General features: G+C 49.8%; 1 protein-coding gene and 1 pseudogene across 1 annotated transcript; both read left to right on the top strand.

Moving 5' to 3' along the window:
* Positions 1-18187, top strand: part of LOC148596071 (polycystin family receptor for egg jelly-like) — a 365012-nt pseudogene that overhangs the window by 10916 nt on the left and 335909 nt on the right.
* Positions 883-8596, top strand: LOC148596086 (transmembrane protein 209-like). The gene is made up of 13 exons (XM_088530680.1): positions 883-1019; positions 1145-1203; positions 1867-1998; positions 2413-2508; positions 3220-3324; positions 3744-3913; positions 4408-4479; positions 5140-5236; positions 6133-6321; positions 6785-6870; positions 7433-7547; positions 7648-7745; positions 8471-8596. Exons 1-13 carry the CDS (start codon positions 883-885, stop codon positions 8546-8548), a joined length of 1434 nt encoding a protein of 477 aa, XP_088386806.1. The 3' UTR covers positions 8549-8596.

The raw sequence follows: 18187 nt of genomic DNA, 5'->3' as shown, positions 1-18187 counted from the left end.
TCTTTAACTTATGTTTTCCTTCATTCTTTGCCCCCTTTCAGCTTTTTTTCTTTCCTTTCTCTCTCTCTTTTAGTTTTCTCTTTGGCTCTCCCTTTTATCTTTTTTTCATGTTTTTTTCCTCTTTTATATTTTTTCCTTCATTTTTCCTTGTTTTAGTGTTTTCCTTTATTCTCTCCCTCTTTCAGCTTTTCTCTTTCCTTCCCCCTCTATTTTTCAGCCTTTTTATTCCATTTCCCCCTCATCCTTAGCTGTTTTTTTCCCTTTTTTCCCCCTCAAAGCGCCATTATTTCGCTGAAGTCACTTTTACAGGTTTATGTTCCTGTTCGGCATTGGGGAACTCGAGGCGTTTTTAAGCCGTCGGGGGCTTGGCAGGAGGCTCGGGAGGGCCTCGTGGGGCCGGGAGGCTCAGGAAAAGTCCCCGTCGTCGGGGGCGTCGTGTGTAATTTGTGGGGCGCCGAGGCGGGACGTGGAGGTGCAGAGGGGGCAGGAGGCAGCGGTGCAGGCGGGACGTGTCGCTCGCGGGGCCTCCCGGAGCGGGGGGATGTTGAGCAGGAAAGGGGAAGGCAGCGCTGCCTGGGCCCCCTGCGGAATGTTGGTTTTCAAAAGTGCCCTCGGAATGGGAAGGGGGCCCTGTGCCCTGCAGCCCGTTGGGGAAAACGGACGTGCTCTCCCTGGAGAGGGTGACGGCGCTCACAGGCTTTGCAGGAGAGTGTTGCTGGCCAAAAGCCCTGCTCCCCGCTCGGGAATCGGGACCGGGAGCTCCTCAGGTGAAGTCCTTCTGTCCAGGTTGCTCTTGGTTCTTGCTGTTCTCCTCAGCGTGGTGCTGAGCCAGGATGGGGCTGTCTAAACTGTGGGGTGTTTGTCTCCCTCTTGCCGCAGACCATGGCAGCCCCAGGGCTTTCGGCAGGTGCCCTCCTTGACAGGAGCATGAGGATGAGGAGAGAGGCTGGAGAGCGGAAGGTGCTCTGGGCCTGGGGGCTCCTCAATATCTGCACTGCCGGCATGATCTGCGTGGACATGTATGTTGGCTGCGAATGTGACTGCGTTACAGAAAACATCCTGCCTTGTGCAGGCCTCGGTACTTCCCAGAACCCCATTACTGCCCGCTGGTAACTTTTCCTGTTTTATTGTATTTCCTTACCAGGACTGGAAAACTTCTCAGCACATACTACAATATCCCCTTCTGGCCTCTCTGGTTTATTGGTGAGTTGTCGCTGCCCGTCAATGTGTTTTGGGAGGAGGGAATATTTCGCACTTCTGTTTTCTTCCTGGGGAAGTTGTTTTAAAGACAGCTTTAAAAAAAAAAAAAAAGGCAGAACTTCATTTTACTTTCTTTTACCCCTGTTGGAGCTATGGGAATTTCCTCACTGTAGTGACAGGGAAGAGTCTCTTGGCGGTCCTGTTGTGGGGCTGTGTGACATTTCCAGGTAATGAAAGTTCCTTTCAATGGAGTAGGCTCCAAAGGAGCTGTATCAAATCCCCTTGGAGGATGGAAAGGAGGAGGAGTGAGGCAAATGCAGATATGAGGGACAGAAGGTTTGATGGAAGAGCCTTGCTAAAGAGCGTGAAACTTCCTTGTAGAGATTTGTGTTCTCCCTGGAAAATACCTTGCACTTTTGCAAATAAGCATTAAAGCCCCATAAATGAATTTTAGCCACATAAATGAATTTTAATGTAGAAAGGAGATTTGTCTCAACTGGTTCTTGAATAAAAAGAACCCATGAAGAAGCCTTATCTCTGTCCTCAGACTAGCACTTACAGGAGCAGTTTTTTATGCATTTTTAACCTGTTTTTTAATATTAACAATAAGTTATTACTCATGGTCATGCCATCTAGCATGATAAAACCTTTTTTTCTTTATTCTAGAACTTGCACTTGTGTCTCTGTTCAGCCTGAATGCCGTGTTTGATCTCTGGCTGTATTTCAAATACACGAGGGCACCAACTCACCTGGTTATGACTCACAGGCAGCAGGTCCTTCTGGGGATGCAGAACTCAGGTAGGTAGTATAAACGCGTGTTTATCTGTGTTCTTTGCAGTTGGTGTCTTGGTCAAGTACAATTCTCAGCTTCTTTGTCTGAACACAGCAGTCAGACAAATTCCCTGCAGCATGTTAAAATTTAAAGTAGAAGTGCAAACTTGGTGAAGGATTGAGGGGAGAACTGAAGAGGGAAGAAGCCCTAACAAAGGAGGGGACAGCAGCCTGTTAAAGGGCAGCTGGAGAGACTCTCTGTGAAACTGGAGAAGGAATTTGTGGCCTCCCCGTGGAGCTGGGAAGAGGGCTTTTTAGCACCATTGAATTTCCTTCAGGGCAAGCTGCGTGTCTGTGTTTTGCAGTGTGGATTCAGAGGAAGCAGGGGAGTTGGAGGCTGCTGCATGTGCAGGGCTCACTGTGTTTTTGTGCTTCTTGCAGCGGTGCCGATAGCTCCAGTGCAGGAGCCGTCAGCGAGGAGAGTCCCTTGGTGTGGGGCTGCGATGCAGGGCCAGAACGTGTTGAGCTACAGCCCAGGCCGCCCCCGCGGGGCCCGTCCCAGCTTGGCCTCGGCTCCTGCCCCAGACTGTGGCCCTCAGCTGCCGGCTCTGCCCGCCAGCAGAGCCTCTTCCAGCAGTTCTCTGAGCTCCCGTCCCAGCTTGGCCTCGGCTCCTGCCCCAGACTGTGGCCCTCAGCTGCCGGCTCTGCCCGCCAGCAGAGCCTCTTCCAGCAGTTCTCTGAGCTCCCGGCCCAGCAGCAGCTGCATCCAGGTAAGGACGGCGCTGGCTGCGAGGGAGCGCCTTGGCTTGGCTCCTCGTGTGCTCGTGCTGGGCCCTGAGCTGCTGGAGGTGCCCGGCAGCTGTCTGCTCCCTTTGCACATTCGCCCTTCCAGGATTCGTCCTTTCCCTAGAGTTAATTTATTTGTTTTGGAGGAGTTGGTGGGTTTCAGACAAAAAGCCTGAATGAGGAATGCAAATGTAAATGCTGAGGAGTAGAAAACCAATTCCCCTGATTCAGACTAGGCTTAATAGCAGCAAACTCCAGAGCCATAAATTCATCTGTTGAGTCAATTGATTCCTGCAGTTTGTAAAATCAAAGTGGAAGTCTTATCTTCCTCATATGACACAAGTGTCTGCTTCTGTTTGCCCAAGCTTCCCAGCTTCAGCCCTTCTCCTGCGGCTTCTTCCATTGATGTGAGTATTGAAGCAGTGAGAAGTGAGCTCAGGAGCCGTCACTGCCCTTCACCAGTTCGGCCTCGTTTCCTCCGGAGCCAAGAGGAGGAGATCACAGACCAGAAGTCCCTGCAAAGATACCTGCAAAGGGAAGAGGAGAAAGAGCGCAGCCGTCAGATGGGTAAAGAAATCCCTTTGCTTGTCCTGAAAGGATGGGTGAGGAGAGGATGTAGGTTTTATTAGTCGTTAGTGGAGAGAGTCGTGGGTGAGAATAGCTGGAAGGGATTTTGGGAAAGGGAGCGAGCTCCTGAAGTGCTAGTAAATAAAATGACGTCCCTGCTCTGGTATTCCCCCTGGATGTGGTCAAGGTGACTGCTGACCACTTTAGTCTTCTAGGCAGTAATTGAGACAGGAGGCAGAATTTTGTAAATTCTCCACATCTCTGTGCCTCAGGGACTTCAGAAAATTCTCCTCCCTTACCATAATTCATGAGCTCGTCTTTCCAGTCAGAGTTGAATCTGTGCAGTTACTGCCTGCCCTATTGCGTGATTCTTGTCCTCCTGCTTGTACTAATTGTGCGTGCCTTGAATGTCATTTCAGCAAATTCAGTTTACAGCAGCTCCCCATTCGGCTGCCCAGCGTTTTGCAACCTGACACGTTTGCTGGTGGAGCAGGCCAAGGTGCTGCGGAAGTTCCAGTACCAGGTGTCATGGTGTCCCCTGGGCCGCAGGGAGGAAGGTCGTCTGGACGTGCCACAGGCTGGCGGAGAGGTAAGTTCAGCACCAGAGGAGCCCAGAACCATAGAGCTCCTCCAAAGGGTTGGCCATGATCTCCATCACACTCCTTTACACTTGTGTCTGGACAAAGTCTCATTCCAAGGGATAGGGTTAAGGGAGCTTTAATTAAATTGGATCCATGTCTTGATCTCATCCCTTAATCTAAGAAAGCTGCTTCTTCAAGTACCTCTTTCATGTGTCCTGTACCTCTGCCCCAGTTTTGTCCTGTGAGAGCCGGGAGCTCCAGACAGTGACTGTGGCCTCGGGTGACATGTGGTGTCCTGTGAGGAGAGAGTAGGAGTGCAGTATGGCCAGGTGCTGAGGGCTCCCCATGCTGCAGCCAGGAGATGTGTGAGGGCTCTGGAACATCTGCAGTTTCCCCTGTGGGCTGTGGTTGGGCTCCAAAAACATCGTAGGCCCTAAAAGCTCCTTTGTTTTTCTCTCAGGTTTCTCTCTGTAGGTGGATAATGATCATGTTGTTTGTGTAGGTTTGGTCAAGGGTGCTGGCGCATGGGTGGCAGCTGGATGCCCTGGATTTCTGGACCGATCGGCTCCGAAGGGTAAGTCCTGTGCCCATAGACGGCCTGTTTGTGCTGCTCGAAGAGGTGCAGCCGGATGAAGAAGGGCCTCATCTCTAAGAGACTTTGATCTTTGGGACTGGTGGGGATGAGGGTGGGCTTGGCCACGGAGATTCAAAGAGCAGGCTAGTACCAAAGGAGGAGTAAAACAAATTTCCGACTTCAACTTATGCCCTGGCTGACCTGGGTGTTGTGTATTCTGCAAACCTTCCAGTTGTAAAGTTCACCCACCTTTGAATGGAGACAAATATATCTTAATGCACACTGCATGTGATAAGACTGCTTTTTTTTTCTTTCTAAAATCCAGATTTCCAAACTGCTTTTTTCCCTCCTGACTTTCAACCTCCTTCTCCTGGGCTCAAGTGAAGCATGGAAAATGCCAGCACAGTGGCTTTTCCTGACAGTCTCGAGGAGTGTAATAAAGAAAGAAATGAAAACCAAAAAAAATAACATTTTAGTCTTGGGAGCAGGAGTCATTGTAGCAAAGGAAATACAATTGCATGTTTGTTTGTTTGTTTGTTTTAAAAGGAGTGGGGGGGTTGAACAGTAAAGATTCTTGAGATCTGAGATAGTGTCCTTTAGCAGCTTCCTGAGCACCTTGTTGCTTCTAACCTTTTTACTGCTTGCATTTCTCTTTGCTAGTGGATTTTGCAGACAATTCTAGAGCCCCTTGTCCAAGAGATGGAGTCTGTGAGCGCTCAGCTGAGAAGAATGGGGTACCCCGCAATGCCGAGCGGAGGTAGGATGATAGGAGGAGCCATGGGGTTGCATTGTGTTTTCCTGGAAAGGTTATTCCTAAGATATGTGGAAGTTCAAGTGTCCAAAAACGATTCTATGTTATGAGGAGAGCTATCTCTGAGCTCTTCCTGTCTGTTATGTAGCATCTTTAAGATCTTGGTAGTAGATTTTTGTCATGCTGATGGGGTTGGGCAGGGCAATCTGAGGTGGATTTGAGAGAGCTCTGAGCATTAGAAGAAATGGTCTTGGTCGGGGATAGGAAGAAATGGTGTTTTTGTTGGGGATAATTTTGTTTTTTATTGGTGGTGGCTTTGTTTTTTTTGGGTTTGTTTTGGGTGTTTTTAGGTTTAGGGAGTATTTTGTTTGTTTGTTTTTCCATTTCCCTGAGCTGAAATTGCAGCTGCAGTTTCCCAGGCCAAGTCTGAAGGGGCCCCTTCCATGGGCAGCTCACATGGACGTCCCCTTCCCCCAGAGCAGGGTTCGATTCGCTGCATTTCAACAGGGGCTGCTTTTTTGTGCTCCGGTTTGGAGTCTCCGCCGAGACCCGCATCCCTTGTGATGCCTGTGAAGAACTGCCCCGTCGCTGGCCTCTTGTGCACCTCCCTGTTCCTCTGCTGCTCTCTGTTAAAAATTCCTTTTGATTCTTGCCTTTCCAGCCCCTCTCTGTTTCTCCTTCCTTACGCCAGGCAGCCTTCAAGGGAGGGTTTTGTGCCTGCCCAGCCCTGCACAGGGTTTCTGCTCTGTGCTGGGAGGGAGGCAGCGAGTGCTCCATGGGGCCGGGCAGGGAGCGTGTGGGGCACTGCCTAAGGTGTGAGCTTGAGCTCTGAGCTTAGCAAGTAGTTAGAGCAGAGGAGGCAGTTCCTCTTTGTAACAGTGCGTTTGTTGACCCCTTGGCAGGGCGGCTGATCCCGTTTGAGTCATGGGTGCAGGTGACGCGCTGGCTCTTCTTCCGCGCACAAGTCAGCACAAACAGCATGAAACAGGCAGCGCTGGCTGAAGCCACAGCCATTCAGCAGAGCCTGCTCACCATCACACGGTACCTGGGCGTCACGGCCAACCAGGAGTACCTGGTTCAACGGATCAAAGGTACGTGCTCCCTTGGAGACTCGGGAGCGTTTCGCTGAGCTGGGTCAAGCACTGGTGGTGCCAGATGCCCCGTTAGTGGAGATGCTCGGGCTGCAGTCCCAGCAGGGCAGAGAGCTGCTTTGCAAGGAGCAGCGCTGAGTGTTTTGACAGCTTCTCTGCTTGTAGCAATGTGGTGGTGTGGGCCCGGGACTGATTTTAGGTTTTATTTCTCATTTCAATCAGAGCGGGGCAAGAAGTGTCCTATTCAATCCTTTTGTTATTTAGGAATAAAACTTCCCTTGTAAACTCAACTGCCTTGAGTATATATAATATATACAAGCATTTAATGAGTTCAGTTCTCCCTCCCAGTGAATGTGGTACCCTGGCAATGCACACGAAGGTGTGGGGTTCCCAAAGCTAGTGCAAAATAGATCTTTCTTGCACCTTCCACCGCCAGTACCTGAATAGGTGTTGTTGTTTCCAGAGCTGTCCCAGGGAAGCTTCCGCTGGGGCAGAGGAGGGGATTTCAGAGGCCGGCAGTGGGGAGCTGACTTGCCCACCGACTCCGCTGTAAGTTTTCAAAGATGCCTTGGTAAAACTTCCTAAAGCTGCTCATCTTCCAGCATGAGGCATTTGTGGGTGGCTGCAGAAAGTCCAAATCCTCTTTGCCTCGCTTATCCTCAGAATCGCAGTTTTGAATAATGCAAAGGGGCCTGGACGTGGTGCAGATCACAAAAATGCCCTTGTGTGTGTTAGTCTGGGGGAAGCCTCTTCTTTAGACTCCTGTGAGATGTCCCACAGGTAACTGTGAGGGCAGCAGCCTGAGATAATTCACCTGAAATAGTTAAAAGAGAGACTGCAGGATAAGCCAGGGAGTGGAAAACAATCTTTACACTGTCCCTCTTAGCCTGTATTTGAAGGAAAACCAGCATTGAAAAAAAAAAAAAGAAAGAAAGAAAGAAAAAAGGCATTAAACCAATTAAACTAGCATGAAATCAGTCATGTGGTTGACTGTGTCCTGTGTTTGTTCTCATGCCTGAGATTATGGCAAGAGAGTTGCTGCTGCGTTGTAGCCTTTGGTTCCTCGGTTTTTCTGACGGCATTCAAGTGAATTTTGGGTTTGTTTGCACAGATCCTTATGCACATCTTCTGCACCTACCTGGACTCCAGGCTGCCATGGAACATCCAATATCCCGATGGCAAAACCTTCACTGCCCAGCACTTCGTCCAGACACCCCATGAACCAGGTACTGGCATTCTTGGGCTGCTGCTTTAGCTGCTGTTTGCCCCTTGCATCCCATGGGCACCCTTAAAATCCCTCTCTTCTTTTCTGACCTTCATTCCCAGACCTGACGGATGAGAAGCTCTTCTGCATCTACCAGAGCAGCATCAACCCACCACACTACCAGGTCATCTACCACGGCCACGTCTACAATGTGCAGGAGGTAGGAGCATGTTAGGTGTGTTCTGCTGACAGGAAATGTTCAGCAGAACTGATTTGGGTTTGTTTTTTGTTCTATTTATTTATTTATTTATTGTAACTAGCCACATCTACATTTAGATGTGGGCTGGCTCAGTGCAGAAAGCAGCTTCCTGTGCATTTTCTCATGACTTCTTCTGAGACCCTAATTTCTGTAACTCTGATGTGAGCTGTTATTCCTGAATGCCAACAAGCCGGAAGCTTCCTTCTAGGAGTTTGTGGAGGGAACCATCTCGTCTCAATGCCAAGCTACCAGATTTTTCCTGCACGTTTTCATACTCTCTTGAGCCCTGGGTTGTGATTTGGTCGCCAATTTCAGAAAACTGCCATAAGAACTCCTGAGTATTTGAGGATGGTTGCCATCAAAAAAACTCCTCAAAAATCATTTTTTTCTGATGTTTGTCTAAGTGAGAGGTAAATATTGAGGCAATCCCCAGGCTGTTGTACCATTTTTTTGAGGTTTCTATTATAGTCTTTCCTCATCTCAGGTTATTAAACCTCTTCTATTATGGTGCACACCCCCTGCATACGTACCTTGCCAAAAGATTTGAAGGAAAAGCTGTACAGCTGTGGCTAAGCTAAGGGCAGGATGTGCCCGTTGGTTTGCATAAGACATTCTCTCTAAGATAGTGGTGTGAGTGCTTGTCCCTGCAGTCGCTCCCAAAGTCTTCTCTCTTCCCACGCATTCAGGGCAGAAACAACCTGCTCCACGCATTGCTCCTGTTCCTGTACATCATCAAGACCAGGGAATCGGGCATGCTCGGGTAAGTGTCGCCCCGTGGGTCCCCTCGCGCTGCCGGCGAGAGCTGAGCAGCAGCTTTGGGTGCTGAGGTGCCGTGAGGCTGCTCCGTGGGACGGCGGTGACGGGATTAAAATCCTGCTGGCGTTTTAAGTAAGGGCAGACATTCTGTAGGACTGTGTCAGTTGGGTGAGCGTGAGCACACGGGAAACGTTTTAGGTTTCTCCTTGGTCTTGTGCCAGCTGCAGATGAAGAAGTTTTCCTTGTAAGGAAGATGGGGTGTAAACAGGAGCTTTAACTTGCCGCTGGTTTGTGACTGTGGTGTTCTTTTTGCAGGCACGTCAGTCTCGATGCTTCAGGCGTCAACGTGCTGTGGATTTTTGGAGAGTGACGAGCGGGACCACAGGTTGGCAGAGGAGTGATCCCTCTTCCCAGACAAGAAGAACCGAGCAGCATCATTATCCTTTTTGCCTTGGAGCAAAAGCCATTGGAGAATTAGGGTTTAGGGCTAGGGTTAGGTTAGGGTTTAGGTGGGGTTAAACGTTTTGTTTGTTTGACTGATCTTTGGTTGTCGTTTTGGGGTGTTCCCCACCATGCCAGTACAGTCTTATGTAGCAAATGCTGGAAGCAGGTGGTTCTAATAGCAGGAGTTATGCTGAGCTTTGGTGGGCAGTTGCGCTTTGGCTGCTTTTGGTATTGAACGTGTCTGCACGGATATGGGTCCTGGAGCTGGGTTTTCTAGGCAGGGCAGTTTTCGGAGGCACTTGGTCAGCCCGTTCCTGGGTGCTGTCTGCAAATCTGGTGGTGTTTGCTCATGAGAGCAGGAAGAGAGACTGTGCTGCTGGCTGTGATACTGTGGGGATGGATGGGTGTTGGAGGTTGTTTTGTCTAACTCTTAGACAAAACTCTTAGACAAAACACTTAGACTTAGTGGTAAAGGGCTATAGGGAATGGCTAAAGGGCTAAGGTTAACAAGATCTTAGGGCCAAAGGCCCAGGGCTAAAGGACTTAGGGCACTAGATCTGTGACTAAAAGTCCAGGACTAAAAGGCTGGTGCTAAAAAGCTCTAGTACTAGGGCTAAAGGGCTAGGGCTTAGGCCTAAAGGGCTAGGACAGGAATGAAGGGCAAAAAGGTGGGTATAGGAATATATAGATTAAGGTTGTTATGGCCAAGGATGAAAATAATTATCTGCTTGCTTGGTGGATAAAGGATTTTCTGAGGCCAATAATTATGGGAATAGCTAGTAGGAAAGGTTAATAAGGATCACCTGGTGAAGACAAAGAGGTGTGGGGATATAGAGGTCACCTGTAGAAGATTAGGGAGTGCCCTTCTCTGGGTTTGGTCACTGGGTTATTGGCACCCCAGGTAGGAAGGTTGTAGAAATACCCAAACCCTGAAGCTAGAATGGGCTGCTGAGCTGTTCCTGCTCCTCTGTGATTCCCCATGGGCTAGGATGGGAGAAGCAGTGGGAAAGGGCTAGGATGAAAGGGCTAGGGCTACAGCTTGGGGCTAAAGAGATAGGAAGAAAGAGTTAGAAATTTAGGCTAAAGGGGTAAGACGAAAGGCTCAGGATAAAGCCCTAGGGCTTTAGGGCCAAAGGGCCTTGGAATGACGAGCTTACTTGTACTTCCCCATGTTGAATGCCATTCTCTAATCAGAGGGATGACACTGTGCATAGATGCAGGACACTCCTGTTTGTTGGTAGCTGGGGGTGATGGGAGCCAGTGCTGCTCTGTTTGCTTTCTTTTGGGGTGTGAGTTTTGTTTTATTTGGATTTCATTATCACAGTATTCATAGACAGTCCCAATGCTGTTCGTGCCATACGTCACGTGGCCTCAGCTACCTCCAGTAAACTCTCTTTTTTTACCTTCTCTTCCCTTTCTAGGTAGTCCCTTAGGTTTTCTAAATAAAACAACTGGTGTTCTCAAGTAACGCTCTCGTGTGTGTTCCTTCTTGGCTATCGGATGCAAAAAATCCCTTTTGCTCCTCTGTGTTGAATGAGTGCAGAAAAAGAGCAAAGGGAAGATAGGTGGCCCTGCAAACCTTGACTCACTTTAATCCTGCCAGATCAGTAACCACAGCTATAACCCTGGTGAGTAACTGATGGAGTGATGAGAGCAGTGGGAACATTTCTGGAGCATTTCTAGAAAGGCCCAAGGGTAATTCAATGGCATCCTCCTGCCTCTTGAGTCCTGTGTTAGGGAGAGCACAGCTAAAGGGCATGTGCTTTCTTGTGCTTCAATCCTCCTCTCCTTCCCCTGCACACATTGAGGGATGAGGGTGGCTTTAAGGCAGACACACTCCCTGTTTTCCTTCAAGCGCATTACATACCTAGGGTGGCTTCTCTCTAGCTGAAAGCCAGATAGGTTTCATACAGAATTGTTTTAAGTCAATGAAATATGGAAGCACTGAAACTAAAGGTTAAGCTACCCTTAGACAAGTCCCTTAGACATGGTCGGGGTAACTTTCAGTCCTGCAGTGGGGAGCTGGACTGGCCTTTTGAAACAAAACACAGCAGAGAGCTGTTGTTGCAGAATTGACAGAGGTGCCTTTGGTGGCAAAGCACTTGCTATGGCTGGGAGCAGCCTCCATCCTACTGGAGAGGCTGTTGCTCAGGGATGGCACGTCGCAAAGGCACCACACCGATGGCTCTGTGTTTGTGATATCCAAGGCTCAAAGGGCTGCTTGGCCCCTGCAGCTGGTTGCCAGCGGCTCTGGCGGAATGTTTGCTCTGGAACCTGCAGTCTCCCTGGACAGCGCTTGTGCTTCGACACCGTTTCCTCCCTAAGCTGGAGCATCGCTACTTTGCCCTGCCTTCTTTAAAGGACAACTGCTCCTTTTTCCTCCCATCTCAATTCAGCAAGAGCCTTCCGAGGGACAGGCGGCCTGGCTAAAGCAAGGGCTGAGCAAATGGAGTGCAGCGGCCGAGGTGCAGCAGGCGCCAGCATGCGTGCCTGCCCTGGAGAGCAGGAGCAGGAGCCGGGCGAGAGCTCCTCTGCTCCTCCGCTGACAGCCAGCCAGGCAGCCAGCGGCACCTCCACGCAAGAGCTGCAGCCAGCACCCGTGCCTGCACCTCTCTGTGCTGCCCGTGAGGGGCAGCAGCCCAGCTGCAGCTCCACCACAAGGGCTGACCACTGCCTCCAGGTGCCAGCTCCACAAGAGGCCTGGCATCTGGCGCCCACAGCTTTGCCAGGAGCACCGGGCTCTCCCAAGCACACACATGGCACATTGCCTCCCGAGAGGCATCCCGGTCCCACAGGCAATGACCCCATGAATATTGTCTTCAACCGCATTGAGGATTTGGAGGAAATTTCTGAAGAAGAATTAGAAGAGCTCTGGCATCTGACACCCCCATCTCCTTCAGAAGCACAGCCCTCTCCCAAGCATGCAGATGGCACATCGGCTCACCAGACCGACCCCTCTCCAACAGGCAACAAGCCACTAAACATCCCTTCCTACTGCAATGAGGATTTGCAAGACATCTGCAAGGAAGAATTCAAAGATCCCTTGGAAAAGGAGGAGTTTTTCCAAATCCACATTACAGATTTGATGCTTGCAATCTCCACCAAGAAGAGACCAAGGCTGTTACCCCACAACAGGAAGATGTATATTGAGGTGTGCCGTGACAAAGAGGGGGCCGCAGAGGTGAAAAATAGCACTCCACTCCGACCAGAGCACTGCTGTCGTGTTGAGGCCACGGATGCAGTGGGAGCTGCTGGCATGTCCAAGGCAGAGGCCTTTCACAGGACATTTCCTCCCTTACCACACACTCAGGACAGCAGCTGCAGCACACCCAATACGGCTGCTCAGCCACACAATGTGCTATGGACCGTGGCCAGCAAAGACACCGACCAGCCTCAGCCTGAGCTGGGAGCAGCATCAGGCAGCAGCCGCAAGCAGAATCCAAGAGGGAATCACAAGAGGAGCCTCGCTTCCCCCTTCTCCCCTCTCACACCTACGGAGCAGTCTCCAGAGGAAAGGTGTCCTGAACAGCTCCCACCGAAGAAGCACTATCGCTCCTGCTGCCAGGAGGGAAGCAAGGGTTTCCCTCTGCTACGGTGAGCTGCCACTCTCTTGCAATGTGCCAGCCCCTGAGCATCTGCACCCAACCTGCCCTTCCCCAACACTGCTGCCTCAGCCACCTCCAGAAACTCTCGTTTTTTTTTTTCCCCTCCCTTTCTAGGTAGTCCCTTATGTTTTCTAAATAAAATGACTGGTGGTGTTCTCAAGTTACACTCTCATGTGTGTTCCTTCTCGGCTATCGGATACATAAAAACTGCTCCTAAGCAAGCTCTTGGTGGAAGGGGGAGGATGGTACAGGGAAGTTCTACAACACCTAGAAGAATGGTATTCCAATCAAATAATTAAACCATTCTTTACACTATGCTCAGATGACTCTGAGGATTAGAGTGAATGATATGAGAGCATGAATGAGAAGAGAATGACATGAGAAGCATTGCACAAAACACTAGTTACTAGTGGAGTGGCTAGACTGAATGGATCTTCATTCAACGCTAGTCCATCTCCAACTCTGGCAAGGACAAAAATATACTCTTACTAGCAAGGGTAGAATTGTAATATGAGAACTGATTTCTATATGTCAGGATTAAATTAATTAGAATTGCATTAATTTTTAAAATTAAGGTTAGAATGTTTAAATAGCAGCCTTGTTAGATTAAAAGAACACTGTGCAATGATGCTTGGGTATAGGTAGGATTTCTACAAGCCGATGTCTGAAGAGGATCTGTTGATTCCAGTCCCAAAAGGGGCTCATACAGCTGCCATGAGTCAAGGCACTGGGAATACTATTCGAACAAGAACCTCAAAATGGTGAAAGGACCTAAATGAGAGGCCTCTCCATTCTGCAGCCTCGCAGCTTTACTGCAGGAAGCCAAGTTTGCGCAGGTCGGGTCGCCTCTTCCTCATCCCCCTGCCACCACCCACTTCTCTGCTGAGAGCAGGAAAGCTGCCTCCAGCACAGCACGGAGACGGCACCAAGAGAGGCACCGTTCTGCCCTCCCACACCTAAATCTCTCACTCCCATGGGCAGCACAAGGACAGCGTGCTCTCTATCTGCTTTCCTTTGCTCTGCTCTGCTTTGGACAAAGGTTTTGCAGACAGGTCAAGGTTATTGCCAGCAGGAGGGGCACACAAAGTGATTTTGGCCATGCAGCATGGCTGCCACAATCAGTGGCAGAGGTTTCTCCCCTTCCTACGCTTTGCCAAGGCGGCTCTGCCAAAATTGGTCACGATGGGCTGGACGCTCTTCAAGGCTCTGAACCCAAGGCACAACTGGAGCCCTCCGTGTCCCTTGGTATTCCCATATCTTCTAAACCCAATTTACAATACTGATGCAGTTAACTCATCCTATATATTCCCATATTGGTTGGCCTCAGAAAAACCTTTATCCATCAAGCAATCAGGCCACTGTTTTCATCCCTGGCTACACCTACCTTTCTTCCTACATATTCCTATACTTGATGGTCCGTATAGATCTGCCCATGGAACTTCCTCAGGCTGCCAAGAGAAGCTGCAGAGGTTCTCAGCTCAGGAGTGCTACATGCCAAGCAACTGTCCTTACCCTCTTTCTTTACAATTTCCCATCTCACAACACAAAGTAAAGCCCAAAAGTGTTCCATGTCCTCAGCAGTGCGCCACCTCCCAAGGAAGGAAGGAGAAAATTCCACAGGAATGAGAGCCATGCCATAGCTGTCACGTTCCCCTCATGTTTGTTCTTCCTCTTCATTCTTCAGCCCCAGTGACTGGTGCTATTTCCTGCATTCATAGAGCTCAATGGGACTTCAGCACCAGCCTCTCCAGTATTTTTCTTCACGCAGCATCACTGCCATAGCAGTGTTTCTTGCAAGAGAAAGTCTTTCCACATGGATAGTGGAACTAAGTGGCCCCCACACACACTACAGAAGTCTACAGAAAAGTCCCTCCCAATTCTTGCAAACCCAAGCTGCCCCACACCCAGAGGGACTGCTGGTGAAAGAGGCAAGCACAATGCAGAAGAAACACTGATACTGCCTGACCCCATTGAAGGCAGAGGAAAGGCCCAGGTGGGTTTTACACCCGCTTGGACTAAGAAGAGCAAGTAGATTGAGGCTTGTCAAGGAAGGGCTTTCGCGGCCAGAATACAGCATTCCTGTGGTAGCCAGCCACAAGCATTGCCCTCACCGCTTCTTTGGCTTCTCTTTTGTTTTTTCTCTTTCAGACATCACCTACCTTTCTTCTTAGAGTGCCTAGGCACCCCCCACACACACTATACACACCAACAGATACAGAAATCAAAAGCTTTTTTCTAGTTGAGGGATATCTGCATCCTATTCCAATGCAATGGAAACAGGTTGCTTTGATGGAGATGCTCCTCTGTCTTTACTGCTCCTTTCACTTTACTCTTTTGACTTTACTCAATAATTTAGAAAGGTTTAGACTGATAAATAAATAATTCCAAGGGAGAATGTTCTCTTTAGCCCCGCTTCATGCTAACGGCCCCTAAGGCCAGGAGTTCCTCCCTTAGCCCAGGTTCTCTAACAGTCCTCCCAGGTTCCCCAATGACCTCCCAATTTTTTGTTGCCACAGACTGGGTGTTCCAGTGAGCAACACCAAGGCCCTTCAGCTGGAAAGCTCTCTAACCCATCTCTCGCGCAAGCAGGAAACACTTCAATGGAAAAGGACAGAGAAGAACATGCTGTTAGTTCGAAGATTGCTTCTATTTTATATTGTTCTGCGCCTCTCCTGCCATCTTCTTCTTTCTTCCCTTTCCTTCCTTTTTATATCTTCGGCCACTGAAGCCCAGAAGATCTTTTTCTCCTCCTTCAGGCAGTGGGCGCAGATTTCCTGCAGGCCACAGAAAGGCGATATCACAGAATATGAGTCTCAGATTTTGTCTTTTTTTTTTTTTTTTTCTTTCAGAGGAGTAGCTTGTGCTCTTCTGTGCGTTCTCTTTGTGCCTTTCTGTCAGCAGTGTTTTGCTCACAAGGCACAGTGCAGGGCCCCGTTCTGCATTGAATAGAGATCTAAACGATCACTGATCTACAAGGAAACTGTATATTTTCTATCACATAAAGGTTCACGATTAATATTGCTGGGAGAAATATTGCCCAAAGAAAATGCTCTGAAGATGTTCCTGAGAATATCTGTAGGAAGAATACCCCGTGAAAATTTGGAACAAGTGGCATCTTGAAAATCAGAGTCTGAAGAAGGTACTGCTTATTCCAGTGGCCTCAAAGCAAGTGCTCACTCCTCAGCAGCCAGTCAAGTGTGTGCACAGAGCTGTCTCCAGGCTGACACAAACATCCTACCCATCCATTCAACCAATCTACCTGTCCTGTGGTTGGACGTCCTTCACAACGAGGCGCTGCTGCCTGGCCTCGGGTTGCAGGGCTTGTCTGCCCTCAGGAATTGCTGGGACAGCGTGCCAATCTGAAAACATATGAGGAGAGGAGGACATGAGCGTGTGGGATGAGTTTCTTCTCCTTGCGCTCCCGGACAGCACACCTGCTTCTGCAACAGGAGGTGCTTCCGCACCACTGTTATCCTGAGCATGAAACACTGTACGGAAACACAGGGCTCCTCAAAACCATTTTTCCAAGACTCTCACCTGGGAAAAAACACTACTGTTTTGGCTGCCTCCCTTACTTCCTCCTGGATGGTGGGCAGCACATGAACTTGTGCCCACTTTTGAGCACGAAGTCTCCTCAGGGTAATGACGCACTTTGCTGGACTCCCTGAAAGGATGGATCAGGAGAAAGGGCCCATTGGGTAGCTGAAGACAGTCATACAATGCTTCCCCCTCTGCCAAGGCCCTCAGCTCCTGTCCCCTCGGGACCTAAGTGGCAGGGCTTCCTTCATCTGGCAGCTTACTACCTTGGGCAGGTGAAGCATAGGCGAGGGTGTATTTACAGCCTGCTCTTTCTGGTGACCTCTCAAGCTCGCACCTGGAAAGAGGAAGCATATAACGATGCATCAGATAGGACAGTCTCTGGGAAAGAGGATCTGCAGCACTTGCCTGCTGCTCTGCACTTGCCTGCCTGGCACCAGGAAAGGCCAGGTCATGGTGACAGGAAGGCAATAGCCTTCCAGAGCGTAGGGAGACTTTGTGTCCCAGGGAAACTTCATGACAGTTTCACTAGATGCTGCTAGATGTTTGCCATGCAGCAAGAAAGCAGAGGGCATGGTGGCAGCACGTAACAGCATTTCTGAGTCAAGAAGGGCTTTACACCCCAGTCATACATCTCCCATCCACAAGGATCAGAGCACAGCAGCAGCCCTCTTGCCTTCTCCAAGGCTCTCACCTCCTGGGACACTTGCTCTTCTCTCTCCCTTCTGCTGTCACCATGAGCCCACTACATCTCTGGAAGAATGGCTCTGATGGGAAAAGATGGTCTTCCCAGAAAGATTCCCTGAAAGGGCATAGGAGAGAGAACATCAGCCATACTCTACCATTTCTGTCCTGGCTTGAATACTCTGCAAAGAGGACTAGAAAAATCTTGTCAGGTGTTATATTCCCTTTGCTGGAACTGTCCTTACCAGCCGCTACTTCCACCTTCCTTTGGGTGCTGGGAATAACAGGAGCACGGGCCACTGCTGCTACTGCTGCTGGAGGTCTTGGGAAGAGCTTGTATTTGGACCTGGAAGCCAGAAGAGAGAAAGCAGCCTAAGAGGAGAGACTCACTGTTTCCAGGTACGTGCTCATCCTGCAGCAAGAAAGCACAGGGCATGGTGGGAGGGGGTAACCACCCTTCTTAATTCAGAAGGACAATGTGTGCAGGAAACACATCCCCGTGCCACAAGTACCAGCGCACAGTATTAGGTCAAGGGCCCTCTCCCAGGTTCTCACCTCACGGGAGCCTTGCTCTTCCCTTCTCTTTCAGCTGGTGCTGTGACCCCACTCAGACTCCCTGAACAGTGGCTCTGCTGGGGAAGCAGGCTCTACCCAAGAGAGCTTCCTGAAAGTGGGGATAAGAGAGAGCTGAACACCTGTGCTAGTCCATGCATGACTTTAGTGCCTTGACTAGAATTTCCTAGCAAGGGGAGCAAACCTCTGAACAAGTTCCTACCGGGTCTTACATTACCTTTGCTGATGTTGTCATCACCAGCCTCTTCTTGCCCACTCTTCTTTGGGTTCAGTCTTCCATGTGAACTGACTGCTCTCAGTGGTGGCGGTCTTGGCAAGAGCTTGCATGCGCCCCTGGAATGAAGAAGAAGAGAGAGAGATGATCCTGACACTGCTACCTGCTGGTTGTGCAGCAAGAAAGCCCAGCGTGTGGTGGGACGGAGCAACCACTCCGAGAGACGCATCTGCCTCCCACAAGTAGCAGAACACAGGATTTGCTCCATTGCCTCCTCCCAGACTCTCACCTCGCAGGAGGATTGCTCTTGCCCACTCCTTCTGCCGGCACTGTGATCCCCTTTATGCCGCATGTAGAACTGCTCGGCTGGGGGACGAGGCACTTGCCAGGAAGCTCCCCTGAAATGGATGATGGGAGGAGAGCTCCTTAGAACTGGAGCTGTGGGGGAATTTGAACAAAAGGACCATTCTGGTCTCCTGCAGTCCAGAAGTATTAAGAGAAAAGATCTGGTTCTCAGAAGTGTTCAGTTATATGAAGACAAGCACAAGTTTTGCCAACTGTAACTGCAATGACAAGAGCCTGGAGCAGTC

The sequence above is a fragment of the Tinamus guttatus genome, unplaced genomic scaffold (assembly GCF_059628265.1).
Source record: "Tinamus guttatus ecotype Peru unplaced genomic scaffold, ASM5962826v1 Tinamus_guttatus_pri_ptg000031l, whole genome shotgun sequence".
Lineage (NCBI taxonomy): Eukaryota > Metazoa > Chordata > Aves > Tinamiformes > Tinamidae > Tinamus > Tinamus guttatus.
Note: the sequence above shows the minus strand (reverse complement) of the source record. Positions and strands in the feature narration are given on the sequence as shown.